At 35.2% G+C, this 21098-nt stretch overlaps 3 protein-coding genes, 2 long non-coding RNA genes and 1 pseudogene across 11 annotated transcripts in view; 5 read left to right on the top strand and 1 right to left on the bottom strand.

Annotated features, from left to right (window-relative positions):
• Positions 168 to 1877, bottom strand: LOC104749202. Of its 6 annotated transcripts, none has more exons than XR_761343.2 (4): positions 1500 to 1877; positions 1184 to 1262; positions 878 to 1024; positions 168 to 462 (listed from the first exon to the last, which is right to left on the bottom strand). It is a non-coding gene; the product is annotated as an uncharacterized LOC104749202 (long non-coding RNA). The 6 variants fall into 6 exon arrangements; XR_761342.2 differs by having other exon boundaries at positions 1184 to 1292; XR_761345.2 differs by having other exon boundaries at positions 878 to 1044; positions 1184 to 1292.
• Positions 2156 to 3782, top strand: LOC104749203 (reticulon-like protein B6). The gene is made up of 5 exons (XM_010470790.2): positions 2156 to 2522; positions 2747 to 2927; positions 3022 to 3163; positions 3328 to 3397; positions 3496 to 3782. The coding sequence occupies exons 1-5, from the start codon at positions 2333 to 2335 to the stop codon at positions 3660 to 3662; spliced, it is 750 nt and encodes a 249-aa protein (XP_010469092.1). The 5' UTR covers positions 2156 to 2332; the 3' UTR covers positions 3663 to 3782.
• Positions 4415 to 5251, top strand: LOC104749204. Its single transcript, XR_002035852.1, has 3 exons — positions 4415 to 4722; positions 4865 to 4978; positions 5090 to 5251. It is a non-coding gene; the product is annotated as an uncharacterized LOC104749204 (long non-coding RNA).
• LOC109124950 lies at positions 6367 to 8413 on the top strand. Its single transcript, XM_019238020.1, is given in 2 exon segments — positions 6367 to 6772; positions 6775 to 8413. Coding segments are annotated over 2 exon segments (2004 nt in total). The 3' UTR covers positions 8373 to 8413.
• On the top strand, positions 13378 to 18705 carry LOC104753220 (annotated as a pseudogene).
• The window catches only part of LOC104749205 (delta(8)-fatty-acid desaturase 1-like), an 8455-nt gene continuing 7318 nt past the window's right edge, over positions 19962 to 21098 (top strand). Inside the window, exon 1 of one of the 2 annotated variants that reach the window (XM_019238555.1) lies at positions 19962 to 21097. In XM_019238555.1, coding sequence (XP_019094100.1) covers positions 20070 to 21097 — 1028 coding nt within the window. In that variant the 5' untranslated portion in view covers positions 19962 to 20069. The remainder of the gene's footprint in view (position 21098) is intronic. The other variant, XM_010470795.1, reaches the window with a different exon arrangement.

Consider the following 21098-nt stretch of genomic DNA (forward strand, 5'->3'; position numbering starts at 1 on the left):
ATAATTTTCAATTACTATATTATGTATTTTTACTAGAATAAGAACTTTAGGATTCTTAATTAAAATTTTTCTCTCCAATGGTGGGTTATAATTTTGAGTATCTTCATTTGAAAATTTTCCCTTTGTCTTTGCATCTTTGGCACAATGGAGAATGTGAAAACCAGAGACAAAAGAAACAAAATATGGAACAGATCAACAAAGCAAACTGTTGATTACCAAACAGAGATTAGACAAATTAATTGTATTCTCTCGATACAATGATTACCAAACAGAGATTTGGATACAAGATGACAAAGTACACAAGAAGATTGGGCTCACAATGAATGAACCATCAGACTGAAACACGAACCATTGCTGAGTGTGGTTGGGCGTGGGCACCAAGTCCATTTAGATTTCAAAGAACAACAACACACACATGAGATTCTGGTAGCTCTAAAGGTCTCACCTTCAGCGATGGAATATCTGCAGATAACAACACAACATGAGAAAGAATGATTTAGTAGAGCTTGTTATACCTCGCCATCAGAGATATCATATGTTTTCAGAGGTCTACAAATCGCTAAGTTTTGAAAGCAACACAATAAAAAAAAAAAAAAAACACAGAGAATGAGATGCAGAGATAATTATATCCTGAACCAAAGTAGAACTACTACTTGTCCGAAATCTCATGTCTCCGTGAATAATAATAGATTACTTCTAAATACAACTAATATGCAAAACGAGACAAGCCAAACAGCAGCTGCAGATGAAAACATGCAAACTTTGTAAATTCAATAACACACTAAAGAAGAGTTGACTTTACAATCATATCATATAAAATAGCATCAAACAAAGAGAGTTTAAAAAAAAGGACAGAGAGGTATAGCAACCAATATACCTGGAACTGCATCAGAGCCTGGGTAGGCTGCAGGAGAGCTTCAACTAAGCAGAACAAGGAGCAAGAGGTGTGAAAGTCTCTACCAATTTGTTAAGTCTTGTCTGCAACAGAGCTAAGCAAAAAAAGACTTACAATATCAAGCCAAGCCTGCAACAAAATAAAACCAACTGAGCAGCTAAATCAGAACAACAATCATAAGCAAAACAATGAAGCTTGCACAATTTTTTGAGACAATAAGAAAGCTACACAGAAAATTGTTCTAATCAAACCCAACAAATAGGTTCAATTTTGTAGTTAGGAGAGTACTTGTTCGTGTTCGTGGAGAATTTGCAGGGAACCGAAGCCCTCTCCTTGAACCATCACCCTCTTTCTCTGCTTCTTTATCCTGCAAAATCGCAAGGTGCGATGTCTAGTGCTAAACAATAAAAAACAAACCATCAACCCCCATCAAGCCTATACCTTTCTACACATTAATTTATCTGAAGCCGAAACCATCAGTAATTTGAACTAAACAATGGTTTACAAAACTCCTTAATTCTTCTAGCTATGAAGACGCAATGGCATGATCGAGTATTGAGGGCTACTCCAACAAAACCATGGGAGATTGAAAAGAATTACTTACATGGGAACATTGTAAGTGAGAGGGATAAGATAATTTGAAGGAAGACCAGTGACATGTCCTCCAAATTGATGCACAGGAACAGCATAGATCCCAGCTCCATGGTTCATGTGTTCCTCATACTGACCAGAATTTAGTCCGGGAACAAGACCCGATTCCAGTTCAATCTCCTTCGATTCCAGTCTTCTCCGATTGAGAGATTTGCGAGAGAGAGAGGAAGAGAAAGAACACAATGCCAAAAAAAAAAAATTGCTCTCAATAAAACTCTTTATCCAACCATGCGCCGGATACGTCACAGTGTCTAATCCAAAATCGAGTATACTAAATAAGAGGAGCTTTTCCTTTTTATTTTTTTTCTACCTTTTCTTAAAACCTCCTCCTTAAAACTCCCATTGGGGATGACCTAAGTTAGATAGAGACTTGTCTCTTCTCACACGACGTTGTTTTGTCCACTGCTTTTATGAAAAACGAGTGAGAGCCGTCGATATGATTCGACAGTGATCCGATGAACGCCACGTGTACAGAGTTTCCTTAGACTTGTCGGTTACTTTATGAAAGGTATGTAAGTGAAAAAAAAGCGCACCAGGCCACTAGCCTTTTTGGATCCTTTGGTTCGTTGCCTCCACGTTCAAGGCACTAAACGTTAACGTCAGATTCATTTTCTTTATTTTTTTTCTTCTTCTTCGAAAAGACCAACGCCGTTAACGTATCTTTGTGGTTCCGGTCCCGAAGCTTAAGGGTCGTGCATAAAAATAGCCTAATAAAGCTATTTCAGTACCATTCGTTTCCTTTCTCATCACGTTGGATCGAAATCGGAGAAAGTAAAAAAGACGACAATGGCAGAAGAATTGGAGAAAACTATGCCGACGGAAGAATCTCTGATGGAGAAGATCCATGGTCACGATTCATCGTCGTCGTCTGATTCCGAGCACGAGAAACCAGAGTCTCCCTCAGCTTTGAAGGCCAAGATATATCGTTTGTTTGGTAGAGAGAAGCCTGTTCATAAGGTTCTCGGTGGTGGTTTACGTACGTTTTCATTCTAATCTCACTCTCTTTATTTCCTCTTTTCATCGTCTTTTTGTCGATGCTTGATCTGCTATATGAGGAGGATCTCGTATCTGATTCAAATGCTGGTTACAATGCGAGCTGTCTGAAACTTTGCATCTTAACCTTGGATTGATTATGTGGTTTGATGCAGTGACTTAATCTTTTAGTTTTACATGTTTTTTTGTTTGAAATTATGTTTGCAGCGGCTGATGTGTTCTTGTGGAGGGACAAAAAGCTCTCAGCTGCTGTTCTTGGTGTAGCCACGGCGATATGGGTTCTGTTTGAACTGGTTGAGTATCATTTCTTGAGTCTTGTGTGTCACATTTTGATATTCGCTCTTGCAGCCCTGTTTTTATTGTCCAATGCTCATGCCTTTATGAACAAGTAAGCTATTTTTCTTGTTGCCTTAATCATGTATCAAGTTATGTTTCTCTTTCTTTGATTTGCTTGAAATGTTCTAAAACTCTTTTATGTCCAGGACTCCACCTAAAATTCCTGAAATCAGTGTTAAAGAGGAACATTTCCTTTTGATTGCTTCTGCACTGAGAAACGAGCTGAACCAGGCCTTTGTCACCCTAAGGAGCATTGCCTTAGGAAGGGACTTGAAGAAATTTCTGATGGTAAGTTTTATCTTCAGTTTGTTATTGCAGATATTTCCACTTGTTATGCCTAAGAACTTATTCAATGTACATATGAGAACCCTCCTGAGTCCTGACTATGAGATATATCCTCGTTTTGTATCATGGGTTTTGTGATAAGAACTAGTATGTATTTGGTATGTCAGGTGGTTGTTGGACTGTGGGTAATTTCTGTTGTGGGCAACTGGTTCAACTTCTTGACTCTGATATACATATGTAAGTACCTACTTATACCGATAAAAAAGGTTTTAAATGTATAAAAACTGCATATTTTCGATTGTTGAATCTAAACTGTGTGTGTGTGAAAAAAACAGGTTTTGTGGTGTTGCATACAGTACCAATGCTGTATGAGAAACACGAGGACAAGGTAGATCCAGTGGCAGAGAAGACGTTGAAGGAGCTGAAGAAACATTACATGGTGTTTGATGAGAAGGTTCTTTCTAAGCTTCCTGTTGCTTCCCTTAAGGCAAAGCTGGGTTAGGGAGACTTTAGAGTGAAGCAACCACTTTCTTGACGTTTTCCTTTGTATCTTTTGTGTTTTTACTTGGCCCGGAAAAGAAAAAGAAAAATATATTCTTCCTTTGGCGTTCATTTCTTTTATTTTGACTACAATTTTTGTTTTTCCTTGTTCAACAATTTTTTATTCTGTATGAGATTTTTTGTTCTCAAACAATTTGTAAGTTTGTGATCTAGGTCATCAATTGTTTCCTTTTAACTTTCGGATTTGGTTGTCATTGCTAACATGTTATCCTCTTGATTTACCATGGCCTGGAAAACGAAATAATATGCATTCTAATGATCCAAAAGCTAATGAATCAGTTTACTAAATCCTAAGGGGGGAAACTGTAGATATGCAAGAAGATAGAACCAAATTACTGGCAGCTTTCCATGATCAACTCTAGCTCGAGTTTATTTGGTCATGGTTTTGAGGAATACCAGTGACCTTCGATAGTGGACACTTGGCTTGGCACAATCCAAGTGGATTTTGAACTCACAACAACAAGGACAAGTGTGTAGTGTTAAATATGGACTTGTAACTCTTTAATAAGACTCGAAGGGCCGTTGGTTGGTTCTTTCTTTGGATTTGGACGACTCATATTTACGTATTGGGCCTTCGTGGTTTAAAAGCCCATTAATAATAAATGCTCCGACGAGTAGAGTGATCTGTTCTTTAAAACGTAACGATTGTGTTAATTAATGGATGCTACAGTATGCGTTTAGACACACCGATAGAGAGAGAGAGAGCTATGTGGAGTTCAATTGAGAATTTTTAGGACCTTGCAGACATGCGAGAAGATTGAACCAAATCTCTGGCAGCTGTTCAGGCTATGGAGCTTGCCAAAGAGCGTGAAAAGTTAAGAGAGATCTGCAGCTAATCTCTACATACAGGGTATATATTACCTACTAGTAGCTTGGGTGCTTCTTTTGTATTCTAGTATTCTCACTTGCCTTACTTTCATATCACGTTGAATGGTCGGGAGAGCCATGCTATTGGAACTGCCATGGAACATCTAAAAGAAGTTAACGAAAGCTCGCTAAAGGTATATATTGTGTTTCATACTGCTGAATGGGTTTTGCACACAAATAGGTTGTTATTCTCTAGCTGTGTGCCTGTCTAGTGTCTACTTTGCCTTTTGGAATTTTAAAAACTGAACTTGATCTGTTTTTTTCATCACTTGATAGTTGAAACGAAGCGAGTTAGAAGCTGCTTTAGAATAGAGCAGGAGGAAGCCAACCAGTAGCAAAGTATTCCCTGACGCCACAGAGGCTCTGACTAGGCATCCTAGTGTGGACAAGGTTCTTATACCAGAAGGGACTTTATTTTAAACACATGTTGCACTGCTTTCATTAAATGTGGGGAAAGTTTTATCCTTCCTTCCTTCTTATGCGATTTCCATATTTAACTAGGAGAAGCCTGAAATCTTCCCCGGAAAAAGATGAAATGGAGCAATCCTTGCAAAGGTTGGAAACAGATTTGAAAGAAACACAACAAGAAAGGGACAAGGCACGGCAAGAATTGAAATGGCTCAAACAACACTTGCTAAAAAAGAGGTTAGAAGCCTATGTAAGAGCTATTTTTTTCACTTGGTCCATTATTGTGAGATCATTGTTCCATCTGTTGAAACATACTAAGTCATATATATTATATGAAGTTCCTAACCAGCGTAAACAAGTCAAATAAGTCAGTCAATATATAAACTTATACGAAAGACTTTAGTCATATATGAAATTCAAGTGACAGAAGAAAACACCACATCGACTGCTCACGATACCAAAAATTAAATTACAAATCTAATCCTGCCTGTGGACTTTAGCATGATAGATGACATGGTAGATGGGTTAGTGGTAGTGGTTGTCGTGTCAGATCTTAAATTTCTTATATATATTACAACAATAATGTAACTAGTAATTGACTATTAAATAGAAAAAGAATTATTCTGTATTCCCAACGCTCTACTCTCTTTATATTGGTTCTATAAGACCGATTTCTTTTTAGATCTCATTCAGTACCTACAGTCTACAGTCTACACGAATCTCCATCACGATATATAAATGAACTCAAAGGTATGTAACTCAAATTTTCATTTATTTTGTTCCTTCGCCCCTTATTGTACAATTTACATAAGTTTTGTCGTTGTAACTCCCGTAGGTCATGGATAGGCAACTACGAATTCACCATCATGTGATGACGCCTTTTAAAGAACGATGGACGCGTATATACAGAAGAAAAGACGGAGCTAAAAGTGATTGCAACAATCGTGATTTTTACTTCCACGAGATATGCAGTAATATTCCCAAAACTTTCAAGGCTGAACTTTTTCTTAGGACCAATATTAATATTCCGAGATGTTGTGCATGCGGACAGAAGATCAGGGACATGATCAATAGTTGTGGATGTCAAATGTGTGATTTAAACCTCCATTTAGAATGTGTCAAGTACCCACCACAGGAGGTTATTGATGTCCCTCAAAACCATGGCCATAAACTCAAGTTAGAGATGGTGCAAAGCTGTTTCACCTGCGCTACTTGCAAAAAAGATGGCGATGGATATTCTTACAAATGTCATGTATGCAATTTAACATTCGATGTGAATTGTGGCAAATACGAGGCAGAGGTAAGCTCCACCACCACTATATATCGTCACATCTGACCTATACAGCCGTAACCATAAACTCACATATGTCATGGATCATGTGCAGGTGGAAGTACCGATTCATGAGCATTTGATGAGACCTTTGAGAGATGGGAGGATGGGTGACTGTTGTGGAATCAAATTCGAAACTATAAGTGATGGCTACTATTGCACTGAATGTGATTACTTCTCCCACAAGGCATGCAGCAGCCCTGCTAAAGAGATCAAATACCATTCTCACAAGTGCAACATCACTCTTGTTCTTACAAGCAGCAATACTTCTAGAAAAGAATTGAAATGTGATTTTTGTCAAGAGAAGATCATGGATGGTATCAAATTTTACTATTGTCGCTCTTGTTGTCTAAGATTCCATTTGGATTGTGTCAAATACCCGCCACCGCACGTCATTGATGTTCCTCAGAACCATGACCATAAACTCAACCTAGAGTGAGGCCACGCCACTTCACATGCGCTGCTTGTGGAAAAGATGGTGATGGATACTCTTACAATTGTTACGAGTGTTTTATGACATTCCATGCGAGTTGTAGAAAGTATGCTGCAGAGGTAACACACCCTTCCCACTCCTTACATTCTCTAAAACTCTTTAACGGTGAACCACCCGCTCATTCCAATGGGAAATGTCGTTTGTGTGGAAAAGGGATTGTTGACGAAGCTTTTTACCATTGTTCCTCATGTAACTTTACCTTAGATTTACGTTGTGTTCTGAACCCACCACAACTGTATCTTCGAGACCTAAACATCCATGACCATAGGCTTACCCTTATGCCAAAAAAGATCTCTTTCACTTGCACCACTTGTGGGCTGACTGGAGATCGAAGCCCATATGTCTGTCTTCCATGCGATTTCACTTCCCACAATGACTGCTCTGGATTCCCATGGGTCATAAACATCAACCGTCATGATCACCGCGTTTCTCGAGTTTCTCTTCTTGGTGTTGTGGATTCTGTATGTGGAGTTTGTCAAAAGAAAACAGATTGGACTTGTGGGGGTTACTCTTGTCAGAGATGTCCCAAATCTGTGTTTCATACCAAATGTGCGACTAGAAAAGATGTATCTGACGGAGAAGAGATGAAAGGCAAACCTGAAGAGGATGAACCTATTGAACCATTCGAGGTGATAGATGAAGACGTAATACGACATTTCTGCCATGATAAGCATAACCTTGTACTTGACAATCATGGTTACTCTGTTGAAGGGAAGATTTGCTCGGCATGTGCTTATCCTATCTATGACCCTCCCTTCTACGAATGTATGCTATGTAATTTTCAGCTCCACGAGAGTTGTGCTAACTTGCCTACACGGAAACGGCATATGGTAAGCAATAAGCCGTATATTCTATCTCAAGTTCGTTACAATTGTTCAAAATGTGAGGCATGTGGGGTATGTTTCAATGGCTTCAAATACTACTCTGGTGAACATGTATTAGACGCGCAATGTGCTTCAGTTTCCGAGCCCTTTGTACATCAAAGTCATCCTCATCCCTTATTTTACACATCACCACGAGGAGTCTGCAGTGCATGTAACGAAGATGCATCTCATGTGCTCAGATGCGTTGAAGATAGTTGTGAGTACGTGTTGGATTTCAAGTGTGTTCGATTACCATATGTGGTGAAGCATAGAGTCGACGATCACTTTCTGTCATTATGTTACGGTGAAAAGCAGAGTAGTGGTAAATACTGGTGTGACATCTGTGAGAAAGAAACAGATCCAAGAAAATGGTTTTACACGTGTAATGATTGTGGGACAGCTTTGCATATCGATTGTGTGCTCGGAGATTTCCGAGGTCTCGAGCCAGAAAGAGACGTGACAGAGGTTCTCATTGAAGCCATACGTTCTATGACAGTTCGCAACAATAGTATGTCTCGACCACTATGCAACCAATGTAAGTGTCGTTGCATATCTCCTGTCATCTTGAAAGTCTTCGCTGGCTATTATTTAGATGAAATTCCTAGTGTCTATTATTATTGCTCTATGAAATGCTTTGACAAAAAGTACCTCGGTACTCACAGGTATACACTTAGTGCCTTCTTGCTTTAAAGATCCTAAATTTTTTGTAATATTTCGGAATGCATTGTAATCTAACGGTTGGTATAAAGAATCAACACTATATAGTAATCTAACGGTTGGTATAATGTATCATCAACACTATATAGTATAAAGAATTGAAAAGCTTTAACTGAGAAAGAAATAACGAATGATGTATGAGTAAGTTGCTTCTGAGTTCTGATGCGTATTCCTAACCAAGTAGTTTATTTTTGGACATTCATAACTGGCGATCAAGATCTCTCCTCTAATCCGGTTTTCATTCTCCGGACGAGAGTCATTGTTTCAATAAAAGTTTTTTTTTAAATCATGAAATTATGTTTTTCTGACAAATACATCTTTAATAAAGGTTATGTATTTTGTTAATTTTACTAAGTTTTAACCCGCGGTGTACAGCGGAATATATTTTTGTAATTAAAAATAAAATTATGTTTTATTTTTTTGGTGGTATTTCATATGTCATATAACAGTTATACATTATTAATTAATTTCAGATGAAAATATGGTTTTCTAGTTTGGAATATAAATTGGGTTTTGGTTGAAATATTTAACATTTATAATTTAAGTTCAAATATTTTAGTTTTGCAATTAGAGTCATGAAAATTTATAATATGTGTTTCAAGATAAGTATTTGGATGAAAATATTTAATTATACTTCTTATTTAAACATTCCATTTATTTTTATATTATTTTTGAAAGTACGTTTATAGTTAGGTATTGTAAATGGACCATAATCTTAATATATGTTAACTTTCAAAGAGTCTAATATCAATATTCTAGGATTAAACCAATCTAAGTGAGTTAATAAAATTTTAAATCTATATTATTGTTGATAACCGCCCTGCTATATAATAACCTTCTATTTTTTTTTTAACTATGGATTTATTATTGATTGCAAATTATGAGAACTATTACATATGATTCTACCATGGGCAATTCCTTCTGACCCTATTAGATTTTACTACGTACACTCTTGCTCTGCTGCTCCATGTTCTTGATGGACATCTCCTTCTCTATGTAGAATCACGGCGAACGACGATAATTGCGCATCACTGGGAATCGTCTATAAATTTACCTCCATTAATCTGCACAATTAATAAATTGTATTACTCGGGGCTCGAACCCAGACATTTTGGTGTATCGGGGCTCGAACCCCAGACATTCTGGTGTAGAAGCATTAATGAACTCTATGCCGACCACTGGGCCAAAGGGGATTCCACATATAATATTGTTGTACTTTAATATTTCTTTTTATTTTTAATTTTTAATAAAATTATATGGTATAATTAAACGGTTTGACTAAGAATTGAATAAAACATATACAAATTTTTAAATTTGAATGCTTGTAAATTTTGTTTCACACTAACTTATATATTTACAAATATTTATATAAAACTTTTATACAAATATTTATATTAAATTAGAAATAAAATTTCTCCCGTAGTATATCCTTGTAGGATAATGTTTAAGATTAAAAATTATAATTGTTACAGGAAATAAAATCAAAACCCAATTGAAATCAACGTTACTTAGGATTAAGAATTATAATCCTTACCAAATAAAAAGAAGATTAAGAATTAGTATAATTATTACAAAAAACAAAAAGAATTTAAACTAATGCTTCTCTATTTTTGTATTCATTATCTTGTTCACATATAGTAAACATATATTTTATACAAACTGGACCATTTAAAAAAAAATCAAAACTGAGAGAAAGATTTGTTTTATGATAAAACAATGTGAGCTCTGTATTGCTATGATGATAACAATAGTTGTTCTATTTACAAATTATTTATAGAGGTAGTCATGGTTAACAGAATAAATCTTAGCGAGCAAGTTAGAAATCTTAAAAATCTCGATTAGTTATTTAATATTTAATTTAGATTCCATTTAGTTTTGTATGTATTAATATCATACTTATTGTTAGTGATAGCATTAAAAGCTCAAATTTGTTACTTAGGTATTGTTTCCTATTTTAATGGATTGTTGATTTAATTTTTGATTCAATGATCCTAAAAATGGTTCCATCTCTATATACTTATTTAAGCAATGTTGTTAAAATTTAACCATACTACCATGTGGCATATTACAAAAAATGTCACTACATTATAATTAATTTAATAACTAAAAAAATAAAAATTTATATTGGTTTATAAAATAATAAAAAATATTTTTGAAATTGTTTAACAGATTTTATTTATTGTTTCGAAAATCTTAGGAAACAATAACAAACTATTTTGGACAAATATAAAACTGAATTTTATTTATAAAACTAAGATTAAATATTTGCATATCTAAGTCATTTAATTTAATAATAATAAATATATTTTAAAACTAAGATATGTGACAACCCGTCCCGCGGCCCCCACTAGCCCCCCGCTAGCTGTCCCAATGGACCGTCTGTGGACCATGCTAGCCTCCCGCTAGCCGTCCCAACGGACCCAAGCTGGCCCTGCAGGGCATCGATCCTAACCATTTATTGTGGACATCCAAATCCACCAGTAGGTTATAGGTGCGTCAGGCGTTCCTCGAACCATAGTCCCCACCCTTTAACAACCTTCCCACAGTATACAAGCTGTCACCAATTCACCTGCAGATCAATAGTTCCTACTGGTGGATTTGGATGAATAGTTCATTTCCACAGTGAGGGGTTAGGATCGATGCTCTGCAGGGCCAGCTTAGGGCCTATGGGAGCAAGCTAGCGGCGGGCTAGTAGGGTCTACGGGACGGCTTATCTCCTGGATAAACAAACAAAGGTAACTATGTTTAATACAATATAACAAACAAAGGTAATAGACATGTTTTTCTTGAAATCAGAATCTAAAAAAAGTCATTTGATGAACATAGTCAATTTTAAGAAATCAGAACCTGTAAAAAGTACCATGAAATTATGTTAAGCATCTATCTACTTTAAGATCGACGCATAATCGACACATAATGAAACATGAGCAAGTAAAAAAATCAATCAGATTGCACTAAGTACGTGTAGGCTCGCCAGTTTGGAAATTGAGAGACCCAAATCAAAAATCATCCTATCTACTGAAAAGCTAAAACTTTTGAAAATGAGAAAAGCAAGTTAATCACAAAATAGGTTTCAATCGGACAAATCAATGAGACTTAAGAATCAAATCTGGAATTAATCTTCACATCGAGAAATCTGAAATATTGATCTTACCGTGAATTTAAACTCCGAGATTGAAGAAGTGTTACAGCGAGAGAGAAGTGATGAGTTAAAACATTGAGATAAACCCCATCGGAAAACCCCATCGAATACCCTTCTCTCTTTCACTCTTACTCCCATCTGCGATTAATGGCGTCAATGGTGGCATCATCTCCAACTTCATTCGCTGCTTTATTCAAAATTCATCAATGTTTCCTTCTCTAGCCTCACTTTCCCTCTCTATCCTCACTTTCCCTCTCTATCCTCACTTCTTCCCCGTACGTACACTCCGTTGCTTTATCTCTCCTCCTCTGAGTCTCTCAAATTCATCTGAAATTTTTTAGGTTTTGTGACTACGCTGCGTTTTCCTTTTTTTGTTTTATTTAATATTTTTATTTTATTTAGATAATTTCTTCTAAAAATTAAACTTGTGCTAAATTTGGAACAATTAAGAATGTGTGCTAGTTTTGAAACAAAAACTTAAATTTGTGTTATTTTTTAGAATCTCTCATTATTTCTTGAAATTATTTAACATATTCTATTTATTGTTTCAACAATGTTAGGAAACAATAACAAACTATTTAATTGGCTAAAACTTATTTTTTATACACAATATTCACTATATAAACAATACTAAGTGTATAATCTAATTTTAGTTTTCAAAAACATAATCTAACCATTTGTGAATACAAAAATATTGATCATTGAGAAATTTTTATATTAGATATATTTATTCTCTTGGATTTTATATAGCTCTTAGGAAAAAAGAAACAACATCACTACCTCTAAAAGTATGTTTTAATGCTCATTCATAAATTTGTACAATACCATATCACGGGTCAATACAGGTTTTGTTAGGTTTTTTTTAGACTTTAATGAATTTTTAATTAATGAATTTGATATTGCATCTAAACCAAAATAGTAATATCGATTAATAAGATTAGGATTTATAAGTAAAATGAATAATTGTTATCATTGTTTTTGGGAAGTTTAGGATTTTGGTTCTTAATATCGTTCTTAATATTATAATCTCGGTTTTATAAAAAAAAAAAAGGAAAACAGAATATTATTGTGGTTTTAGTTATTGTTTTTTAGGCAATTGTTTTAAGATTAATATTGTAAATAATTTTTTTTAATAAGCAAAATTAAAAGAGTATAACACAAAATATACTTCAAAAATGTTAATATATATTAAAAGTTCTCAAGTGGTAAATTAAAGATGTATTTGATATTTAAAATATGATCAGAACTATATATAAAAAGAAAACTCGAACAGTAAGATTACTAAACCGCAGCTACTTGTTATATTGTTCTTAGACGAAGTCAAAAAAAAAAAACACAGACTTAACTTTAGCACAATATAAAATGATGGATGGTTAGTGGTTGCCTGTTAGACATTATACAATTTGTTATTTAGATGACAATAACGCAACAGCTATTAGTTGACAATTTAAATTAAACCCCTGTTAAGAAATACTTTTGGCCATGTAAATCGTGCTTCGTTGGCATTAGAACTAGTATAAAATTGGTGGATGCTTGGTTAGCTGTGTTTAGATGATCTAAATTTTAGTTTTAATAGATACAGTTGATCTTTAAAACTATTAATTAAAAACACGATTATTGCTTTCTGTTCAATGGAATGTATAAAAAGACCATCCCTCTTTAGATTCGGATGCAGAAGGTTATATATATTGTCATCTAATACTAATCTTCATTACATGAAATAAGAGAAATCAAATCCCAAAATTGAGAGAGCGAGAGTGAGCATATTAGCTTCTTTCTTTCTTTTATGTTTTCCCCTCTTTCTCACCTTCGCTCTTTGTAATAATAATATACGCAATGGACATTATGGAAGTGGAACTACCCATTCACCCTGATCATTTGATGAAGCCTTTGAAAGATGCACGGATGGGTAACTGCTGCGGAATCAAATTCCAATCTATAAGTGATGGCTACTACTGCAGCCAATGTGATTTTTACGCTCACAAGAGATGCAGCAATCCCCCTAGAGAGATCAACTACCCTTCTCACACGTGTGGCAGCACTTTGACTTTTGGAACAAGTTATCTAAAATTCCTTTCAAGGTGCGGTTTGTGTGGAGTAAAGTTCATGGAAGATATCAAACATTATCGTTGTATCCGCTGTGGTGTAAAAGTTCATTTGGATTGTGCCAAGTACCCACCACCGAAGGTCGTTGATGTTCCTCAAAATCATAACCATAAACTCAAGCTACAGATGTGGCAAAGCAGCTTCACCTGCGCTACTTGCGGAGAAGATGGTGATGGACATCCCTACAAATGTCTTGAATGCCGTTTGACCTTCCATGTGAATTGCGGGAAGTATGCTGCGGAGGTAAACCATCCTTCCCACCCTTTACACCCTCTAAAACTCTTCAATGGTGAACCACCTGCGTATACCAATGACAAATGTCGCTTGTGTTGCAAGAAGCTAGTTGATGAAGCCTATTATCATTGCTCCACATGTAACTTTACCTTGGATTTGCACTGTGTTCTTAACCCACCACCACTCTACCATCACGACCTAAACACTCATGACCATAAACTCACCCTTATGCCTCAAATGATCTCTTTTACTTGCACCACTTGCGGTCTTTATGGAGATCGAAGCCCATATGTCTGTCTCCCATGCAATTTCACGGCCCACAATGATTGCTCTGGATTCCCATGGGTCATCAACATAAACCGCCATGATCATCGCGTTTCTCGCACTTCTCTTATTGGTGTCGTGAATTCAATATGTCGTGTATGTCAAAAGAAGATGGATTGGGCTTGCGGGGGTTATTCTTGTAAGAAGTGTCCGACTCCGTGTACCATACCAAATGCGCTACTAGAGAGGATGTATGGGACGGAATAGAGATGAAAGATGAACCGGAAGAAGATGAAGATATCGAACCATTCAAGGTGATTGATGAAAACACAATACAACATTTCTTGCATGAAAGTCATGAGCTAAGACTCGACAAGTCTGGTACCTTTATTGAGGGGAGGAGTTGCAAGGCATGCGCTTATCCTATCAATCACCACCAGCCTTTTTACAGTTGCATGAGTTGTGATTACATGCTCCATGAGATGTGCGCTAGTATGCCTAAACGAAAACAGCATATGGTAAGTAACAACTTGTATCATCTTGACGGCATAAGTGGTTATTTTAATTGTGAGGCTTGTGGAATATGTTCCAATGGTTTCAGATATCGTAGCGATTTAATTCGGCCTGGAATAGATTTGGGATGTGCTTCAGTTACCGAGCCATTTGTACATCAAAGTCATCCTCATCACTTATTTTACACATCACCAAGAGGAGTTTGCAGTGCTTGCAACAAAGAAGCACATCATGTGCTCAGATGCGTTGAAGATAATTGTGGATACGTCTTGGACTTCAAGTGTGCGCTATTACCATATGATTCAAGTGTGCGCTATTACCATATGAAGTAAAGCATAGAGTCGACGATCATTTTCTCTCTCTAAGTTATGGTGATCAAGATGGAAGTGGATGTAGATCATAATGGTGTGATATCTGTGAGAAAGAAACAAATCCAAAAACATGGTTTTACACGTGTAAAGATTGTGGGCTTACTTTGCATATTGACTGTGTGCTAGGAGATTTCAGAGCTATCAAGCCAAAAAAGGAAATAACAATAAAGGAGTATGAGGAGGTAGAATCTGTGGTGGCCGTTCGTAACAATAGTATGTCTCGGCCATTTTGCAACCAATGCAAGTCTCGATGTATATCTCCTAGCATCTTGAAAGTCATGGACGATGCCATGCCTGATGTATACTGCTGCTCTCTTAATTGCTTTGAAAATAAGCACAGTGAGCATCGAACAATTCATTACAGAATGGTTACAGATGAACTAGCTTCGCTAAGTATCTAGGTGCGTTTTGTAAAAATATATATATTCTTTTATTCGTTAACAAAAAAACAAAAAGTCTTCTTTTAATTTCTAGTTGAGGGCGTTCCCTCACATTTGCTAATTTAATTTGTATTTTTTATAAGAGAATCAAAGGGTATTAAATACGTATGTATGTATATGACTTTTCCTGTCCTTTCATGAATAAAAATAAAAATATCGCACTTGAAAACAAACAAAATAAAAACAGAGTCAAGGGGTAAAGTCTTCATTAAATAAAGACAAACAATAACAAGAAAAGCCTAAACCTAATTATATATATATTTTTTTTGGAATACTACATGGAAAAAGAGTAAAAGACTAAACCTTTTTAGAATTAAGAAATAGCTCGATATATCGAATGAGCCACTGTCCAACAAATGCAAATGCAAAAAAAAAAAATTAACATATTATTTAGATTTAATTATAAATATAAATATTGTCCGGAATGGCTTTCTAGATGATTAATAAAATCATATATTAAAATCATATGGGAAATGATTCAATAGTACCAATATAAGTGATACCAAAATTATTTAGAATCAATGAGTGATGCCATATTTAATTAACTAGAATATGAATTGTGCTAGAGTACAGGTTGAAATTGCATAATTTATTTTATATTATAATGTTAGAATAAAATATAATTTATATGATTGTTTTTAAAAAAAAATTAGATAAAATATTATGCAATAAAATCATATGTTAAATATGACAGCTTGAAAATAACATCTATTTTGTAAGTTTGTATTGTTAATTTTGTAATTTTATTTATGAGATATGGTTATGTTTGTTGTTTGTTTTTATTTTAATTTTTGAACATGTTTGGTGAAGTGTTTTAATATGACCCGTGCTTAGGTAAGATTTTATTTTTAACTGCACAATAAGATCTCGAAAATCATGATTAAGTGTGATAAATTACCAAGATTTTATTCCTTTTTATGCCTAACAATATATATTTTGTAACAATACATCCAATAATAAAGATTATATTTTAGAAATTGTATAAATCATCAGAATATTCTCTTTCAGAGGATTCTGTGGGATATTCTTAAGTGTATATTGACCAATTAATCTATAACATTTTTGTAACCAACCTATATTTAATCTATAACCTATTTTGTAACCAACTTATAAAAATTATATAGTCTACAAAAAAAGGTTGTGTACTTTCGTTTTATTATATAGGAACCGTTTTAAATATAATGAATTTACAGTATATTTTTATCCTCTTTAATAAGTTGTTTAACGTTGTGCTTTATCAATTAAATCTGTGGAAATTAAATTTGTAATATTGTGTTTAAAATTTTTTTGGAAACAATATGATATAGGACTAAAAATTATTACCAAATATTTTATTTGTTACCAAAGATATATCAATTATCAAATTAGAATATTTAGGTGTAACCGTTTGCTATATGGATTAATGTTTATCCTATGTATAACCTATTTGTAACTATTTGTAACCATTTATTAAAAATATAAAGTCTACAAAAACTAAGTTGTGTACTTCCCTTTTATTAAAAGGGGGATTGGCATCAATTAATTTAAATTGATACTAATTTATCTTAATTTTCATCACTTCAAAGGAAAAAAATACAAAACAAATATTATCATCAATTGTCCAAATGATAAAAAAAATTACTAGAAAATGATGCTAGCAAATTTACAAATAATATTTATTTATAAAAAAATCTAACTAATATTAGCATCAATTGTTTACAAGTGAGCAATTTTAACATCAATTACAAACAAATGCTACAACTATGTAGCATCGATTGTTAGAATCTTAACAAAAACTAACATCATTTGTTATAATTGATGCAAATATATAAATAAGTGATGTGTGGTACACCTTTTTATTTGTAGTGGTCATTTAAAATGCTACAGACGGAGTATATTATATAATTGAAACTACTAATCATCACTTTAATAACATACAACTCGTGTTTTAGAAATCGCTAGGCGCTAGTCAGGCGGTCAAGGTGGGCCTAGCGCCAAGCGAGAAAATCGGAGATTAAACAGAGATTAATCGGAGACTAGTTTTAGGGTTATTTTATTAAATTAACAATAAAATAAAAATATATTGTACTAAATATATGTATAATTCTGTTTATGTTAAAAGGAAAATATTAAATAAAATATAAAACTATAGTATTGTCTTTAAAATTATGGTAAACACATAAAAACATTTTAAATGAAAATTTTATGATTTTTGTTAAAAGTTATACATTAGTTATTGTAAAACATCGTAATCTCTTAATTTAAATGCCTAAATAACAAAAATATTTATGTTTGATTTTTCTTTGGTTCTAAAAAAATTTGGTATATACAAAATTAAGCGGAATTAAGCAGAAAATAATCGGACTAGACATGCATAATCGGATAATCGATGCTAGGCGGGGATTAGTCATTAATCGAGACGGAAAGGCCCCGATTTTGCGGGGCGTAATCGGTGCTAGGCGGGGATTTTTAAAACAAGGCATACAACCAAACAATTTTTGTGCAAACCGTTGTTATTTGATCTTGTTGTTTTTTAGCCAAAATTATTTGATGATTATCTACCATGACTATTGCCAATGGTTTTGTTATTGTTGAATGAACTTCCAAGCTTAAATGGAGATGTTGGTTTCAAGCTTAAATGATTTTGTGTGACTAATTATTGAATCTGTTTGTTGTTTGTTGAAGGAGCTTAGTAGCTTAAATGCAAATTTTTGGTTCAAGACTTTGAACAGCTATGAGGATGACATTGCTCTCTATCGGAAGTATCTCAACAAGGAGGCAGAGTCTGAGCAGGTGAAGCTGAAGCTAGCTAAGCATGATGACGATGACGAGCTTGCTTACCTGTTAATATATTCTGACTATAGAGCTTGGCTGTTAAAAGTGAAGAAGATGATTTTGTGCCCTCCATTCCAATTCTGTTAGAGTTGTTGTTTGCTAGGTCGACAACAAAGAAGCACATCATGTGCTCAGATGCGTTGAAGATAATTGTGGATACGTCTTGGACTTCAAATGTGCGCTATTGCCATATGAAGTAAAGCATAGAGTGGACGATCATTTTCTCTCTCTAAGTTATGGTGATCAAGATGGAAGTGGATGTAGATCATATTGGTGTGTTATTTGTGAGAAAGAAACAGATCCAAAAAAAAATGGTTTTACACGTGTAAAGACTGTGGGCTTACTTTGCATATTGAGTGTGTGCTAGGAGATTTCAGAGCTATCGAGCCAAAAAAGGAAATAACAATAGTATGAGAGCGTAGAAACTGTGGTGGCGTTTCGTAACAATAGTATGTCACGGCCATTTTGCAACCAATGCAAGTCACGATGTATATCTCCTAGCATCTTGAAAGTCATGGACGATGCCATGCCTGATGTATACTGCTGCTCTCTTAATTGTTTTGAAATTAAGTATAGTGAGCGTCGAACAATTCATTACAGAATGGTTACAGATGAACTAGCTTCCCTAAGTATCTAGGTGTGTTTTGTAATTCTTTTGTTCGTTAACAGAAAACAAAAAGTCTTCTTTTAATTTCTAGTTGAGGACGTTCTCTCCCATTTGCTATTTAATTTGTATTTTTTATATATATAATTGAATAAAAAGGGTATTAAATATGTATGTATATGACTTTTCTTGTCCTTTCATGAATAAAATAAAAATATCGCACTTGAAAACAAAACAAATAATTGTTTGGTTGGTTGGAATTATATAAGAAAAAAAGGGATCTGAATGAGAGGGGAAAATATCTGGGGGATGAGAGATGAGATGAGTTAACGAGAAATCAGAAAAAGATATGGAAGAGAACAACAGCTGTGTATCTTTGAGACCAAGTCTTTGGAATTGGAGAAGCAGTTAGACAACAAGGACGGTGCTGCTGCATTAACAAACAAATTTTTTTCTACATTAAAAAAAAAAAAAAAGGAATATGCCAAAAGTCATTAATATACTGCTGCTACAAACCACATGAAACCATATAATATATGATATGGGAAAACCTTAGGTTAAAATTTATATTTTCATGTCAGTACAAAACATTACTACGAAATAAGATATTAATGTAATGTAGAGTAAAAAATCAAAATTTTATTGTTTTTCCTCTTTTATTAAAGAGGAGAAGGATTGGGATTTTGTATTGACCACAACAATATTAAGAAGTTGACGGGCAACAACCAATGACAGCGTACAGAAAAATATCTAAGAAAACGAACACGTGGTCTCTGTCTTTCAAATTTCCATGGACACCACTAAGTTTCCTCCTCCTCCCCTTTATTAAATTAAAATTACCGTAACTAACCACTTCTTTATTTTTCTAATAATTGTCCCTCTTACCATTTTTGATTAATACCCAAATAAAAAACAAAAATAACAATCAACCTCAATCATTTTAATTACACCCAAAAAAATTAAGTCTCACACGTGAGAACGACTTACCTCGGCACGCTTTTCGCCACGTCACTTTTTTCCTTCTCCAAATAAAATACATAAGGAGAGGAGAGAGGAGGATAATAATAAGAGCGAAGAGATAAGCTCTGTGTGTGAGAAAGAGAGAGAGAGAGAGAGATTCAAAATCCGATTCCCCCAGATCCGTTTCTGGGCACCAAACCAATAAAGGTTTTTGTTGTGTCAATGGCGAAAGAGACGGAGAAAAAGTACATTACAAACGAAGAATTAAAAAACCACAACAAATCTGGAGATCTATGGATCGCGATACAAGGCAAAGTCTACAACGTTTCCGATTGGATTAAATCTCACCCCGGAGGCGACACCGTCATCCTCAACCTCGTCGGTCAAGACGTAACCGACGCCTTCATCGCATTCCATCCCGGTACAGCTTGGCACAATCTCGATAACCTCTTCACCGGTTACCACATCAAAGACTTCGAGGTCTCCCAAGTCTCCCGCGATTACCGTCGTATGGCCGCCGAGTTTCGCAAACTAGGTCTCTTCGATAACAAAGGACACGTCACTCTCTACACTTTATCCTTCATCGCCGCCATGTTCGTCGGTGTTCTCTACGGCGTTTTGTCTTGTACCTCCGTCTTCGCTCACCAGATCTCCGCCGCGCTTCTCGGTCTCCTATGGATCCAGAGCGCTTACATTGGCCACGATTCAGGTCATTACGTGATCATGTCTAACAAATCTTACAACAGATTCGCTCAGCTTCTCTCCGGTAACTGTCTCACCGGAATCTCGATCGCGTGGTGGAAATGGACTCACAACGCTCATCATCTCGCTTGTAACAGCCTCGATTACGATCCAGATCTACAACACATCCCTGTCTTCGCCGTCTCTACAAAGTTCTTCACCTCGTTAACCTCACGCTTCTACGATCGGAAACTCACCTTCGATCCCGTGGCGAGGTTCTTGGTCAGCTACCAACACTTCACTTATTACCCGGTCATGTGCTTCGGAAGGATCAATCTCTTTATCCAAACGTTCCTCTTACTCTTCTCCAGACGTGAAGTACCAGATCGTGCTTTAAACTTCGCCGGGATCTTAGTCTTCTGGACTTGGTTCCCGCTTTTAGTCTCGTGTCTACCAACCTGGCCGGAGAGATTCTTCTTCGTCTTCACTAGCTTCGCCGTCACGGCGCTACAGCACATTCAGTTCACGCTTAACCATTTCGCAGCTGATGTTTACGTCGGTCCACCCAAA

The sequence above is a fragment of the Camelina sativa genome, chromosome 16 (genome assembly GCF_000633955.1).
Source record: "Camelina sativa cultivar DH55 chromosome 16, Cs, whole genome shotgun sequence".
NCBI classification, from domain to species: Eukaryota; Viridiplantae; Streptophyta; class Magnoliopsida; order Brassicales; family Brassicaceae; genus Camelina; species Camelina sativa.

What these genes read in the sequence shown, in the direction of transcription:
- LOC104749203 (XM_010470790.2), top strand. Translation starts at nt 2,333, where the DNA reads ATGGCAGAAGAATTGGAGAAAACTATGCCGACGGAAGAATCTCTGATG. An exon ending in GGTTCTCGGTGGTGGTTTAC is followed by an intron (nt 2,523 to 2,746) that starts GTACGTTTTCAT and finishes TTATGTTTGCAG; the next exon opens with CGGCTGATGTGTTCTTGTGG. An exon ending in ACTTGAAGAAATTTCTGATG is followed by an intron (nt 3,164 to 3,327) that starts GTAAGTTTTATC and finishes TTGGTATGTCAG; the next exon opens with GTGGTTGTTGGACTGTGGGT.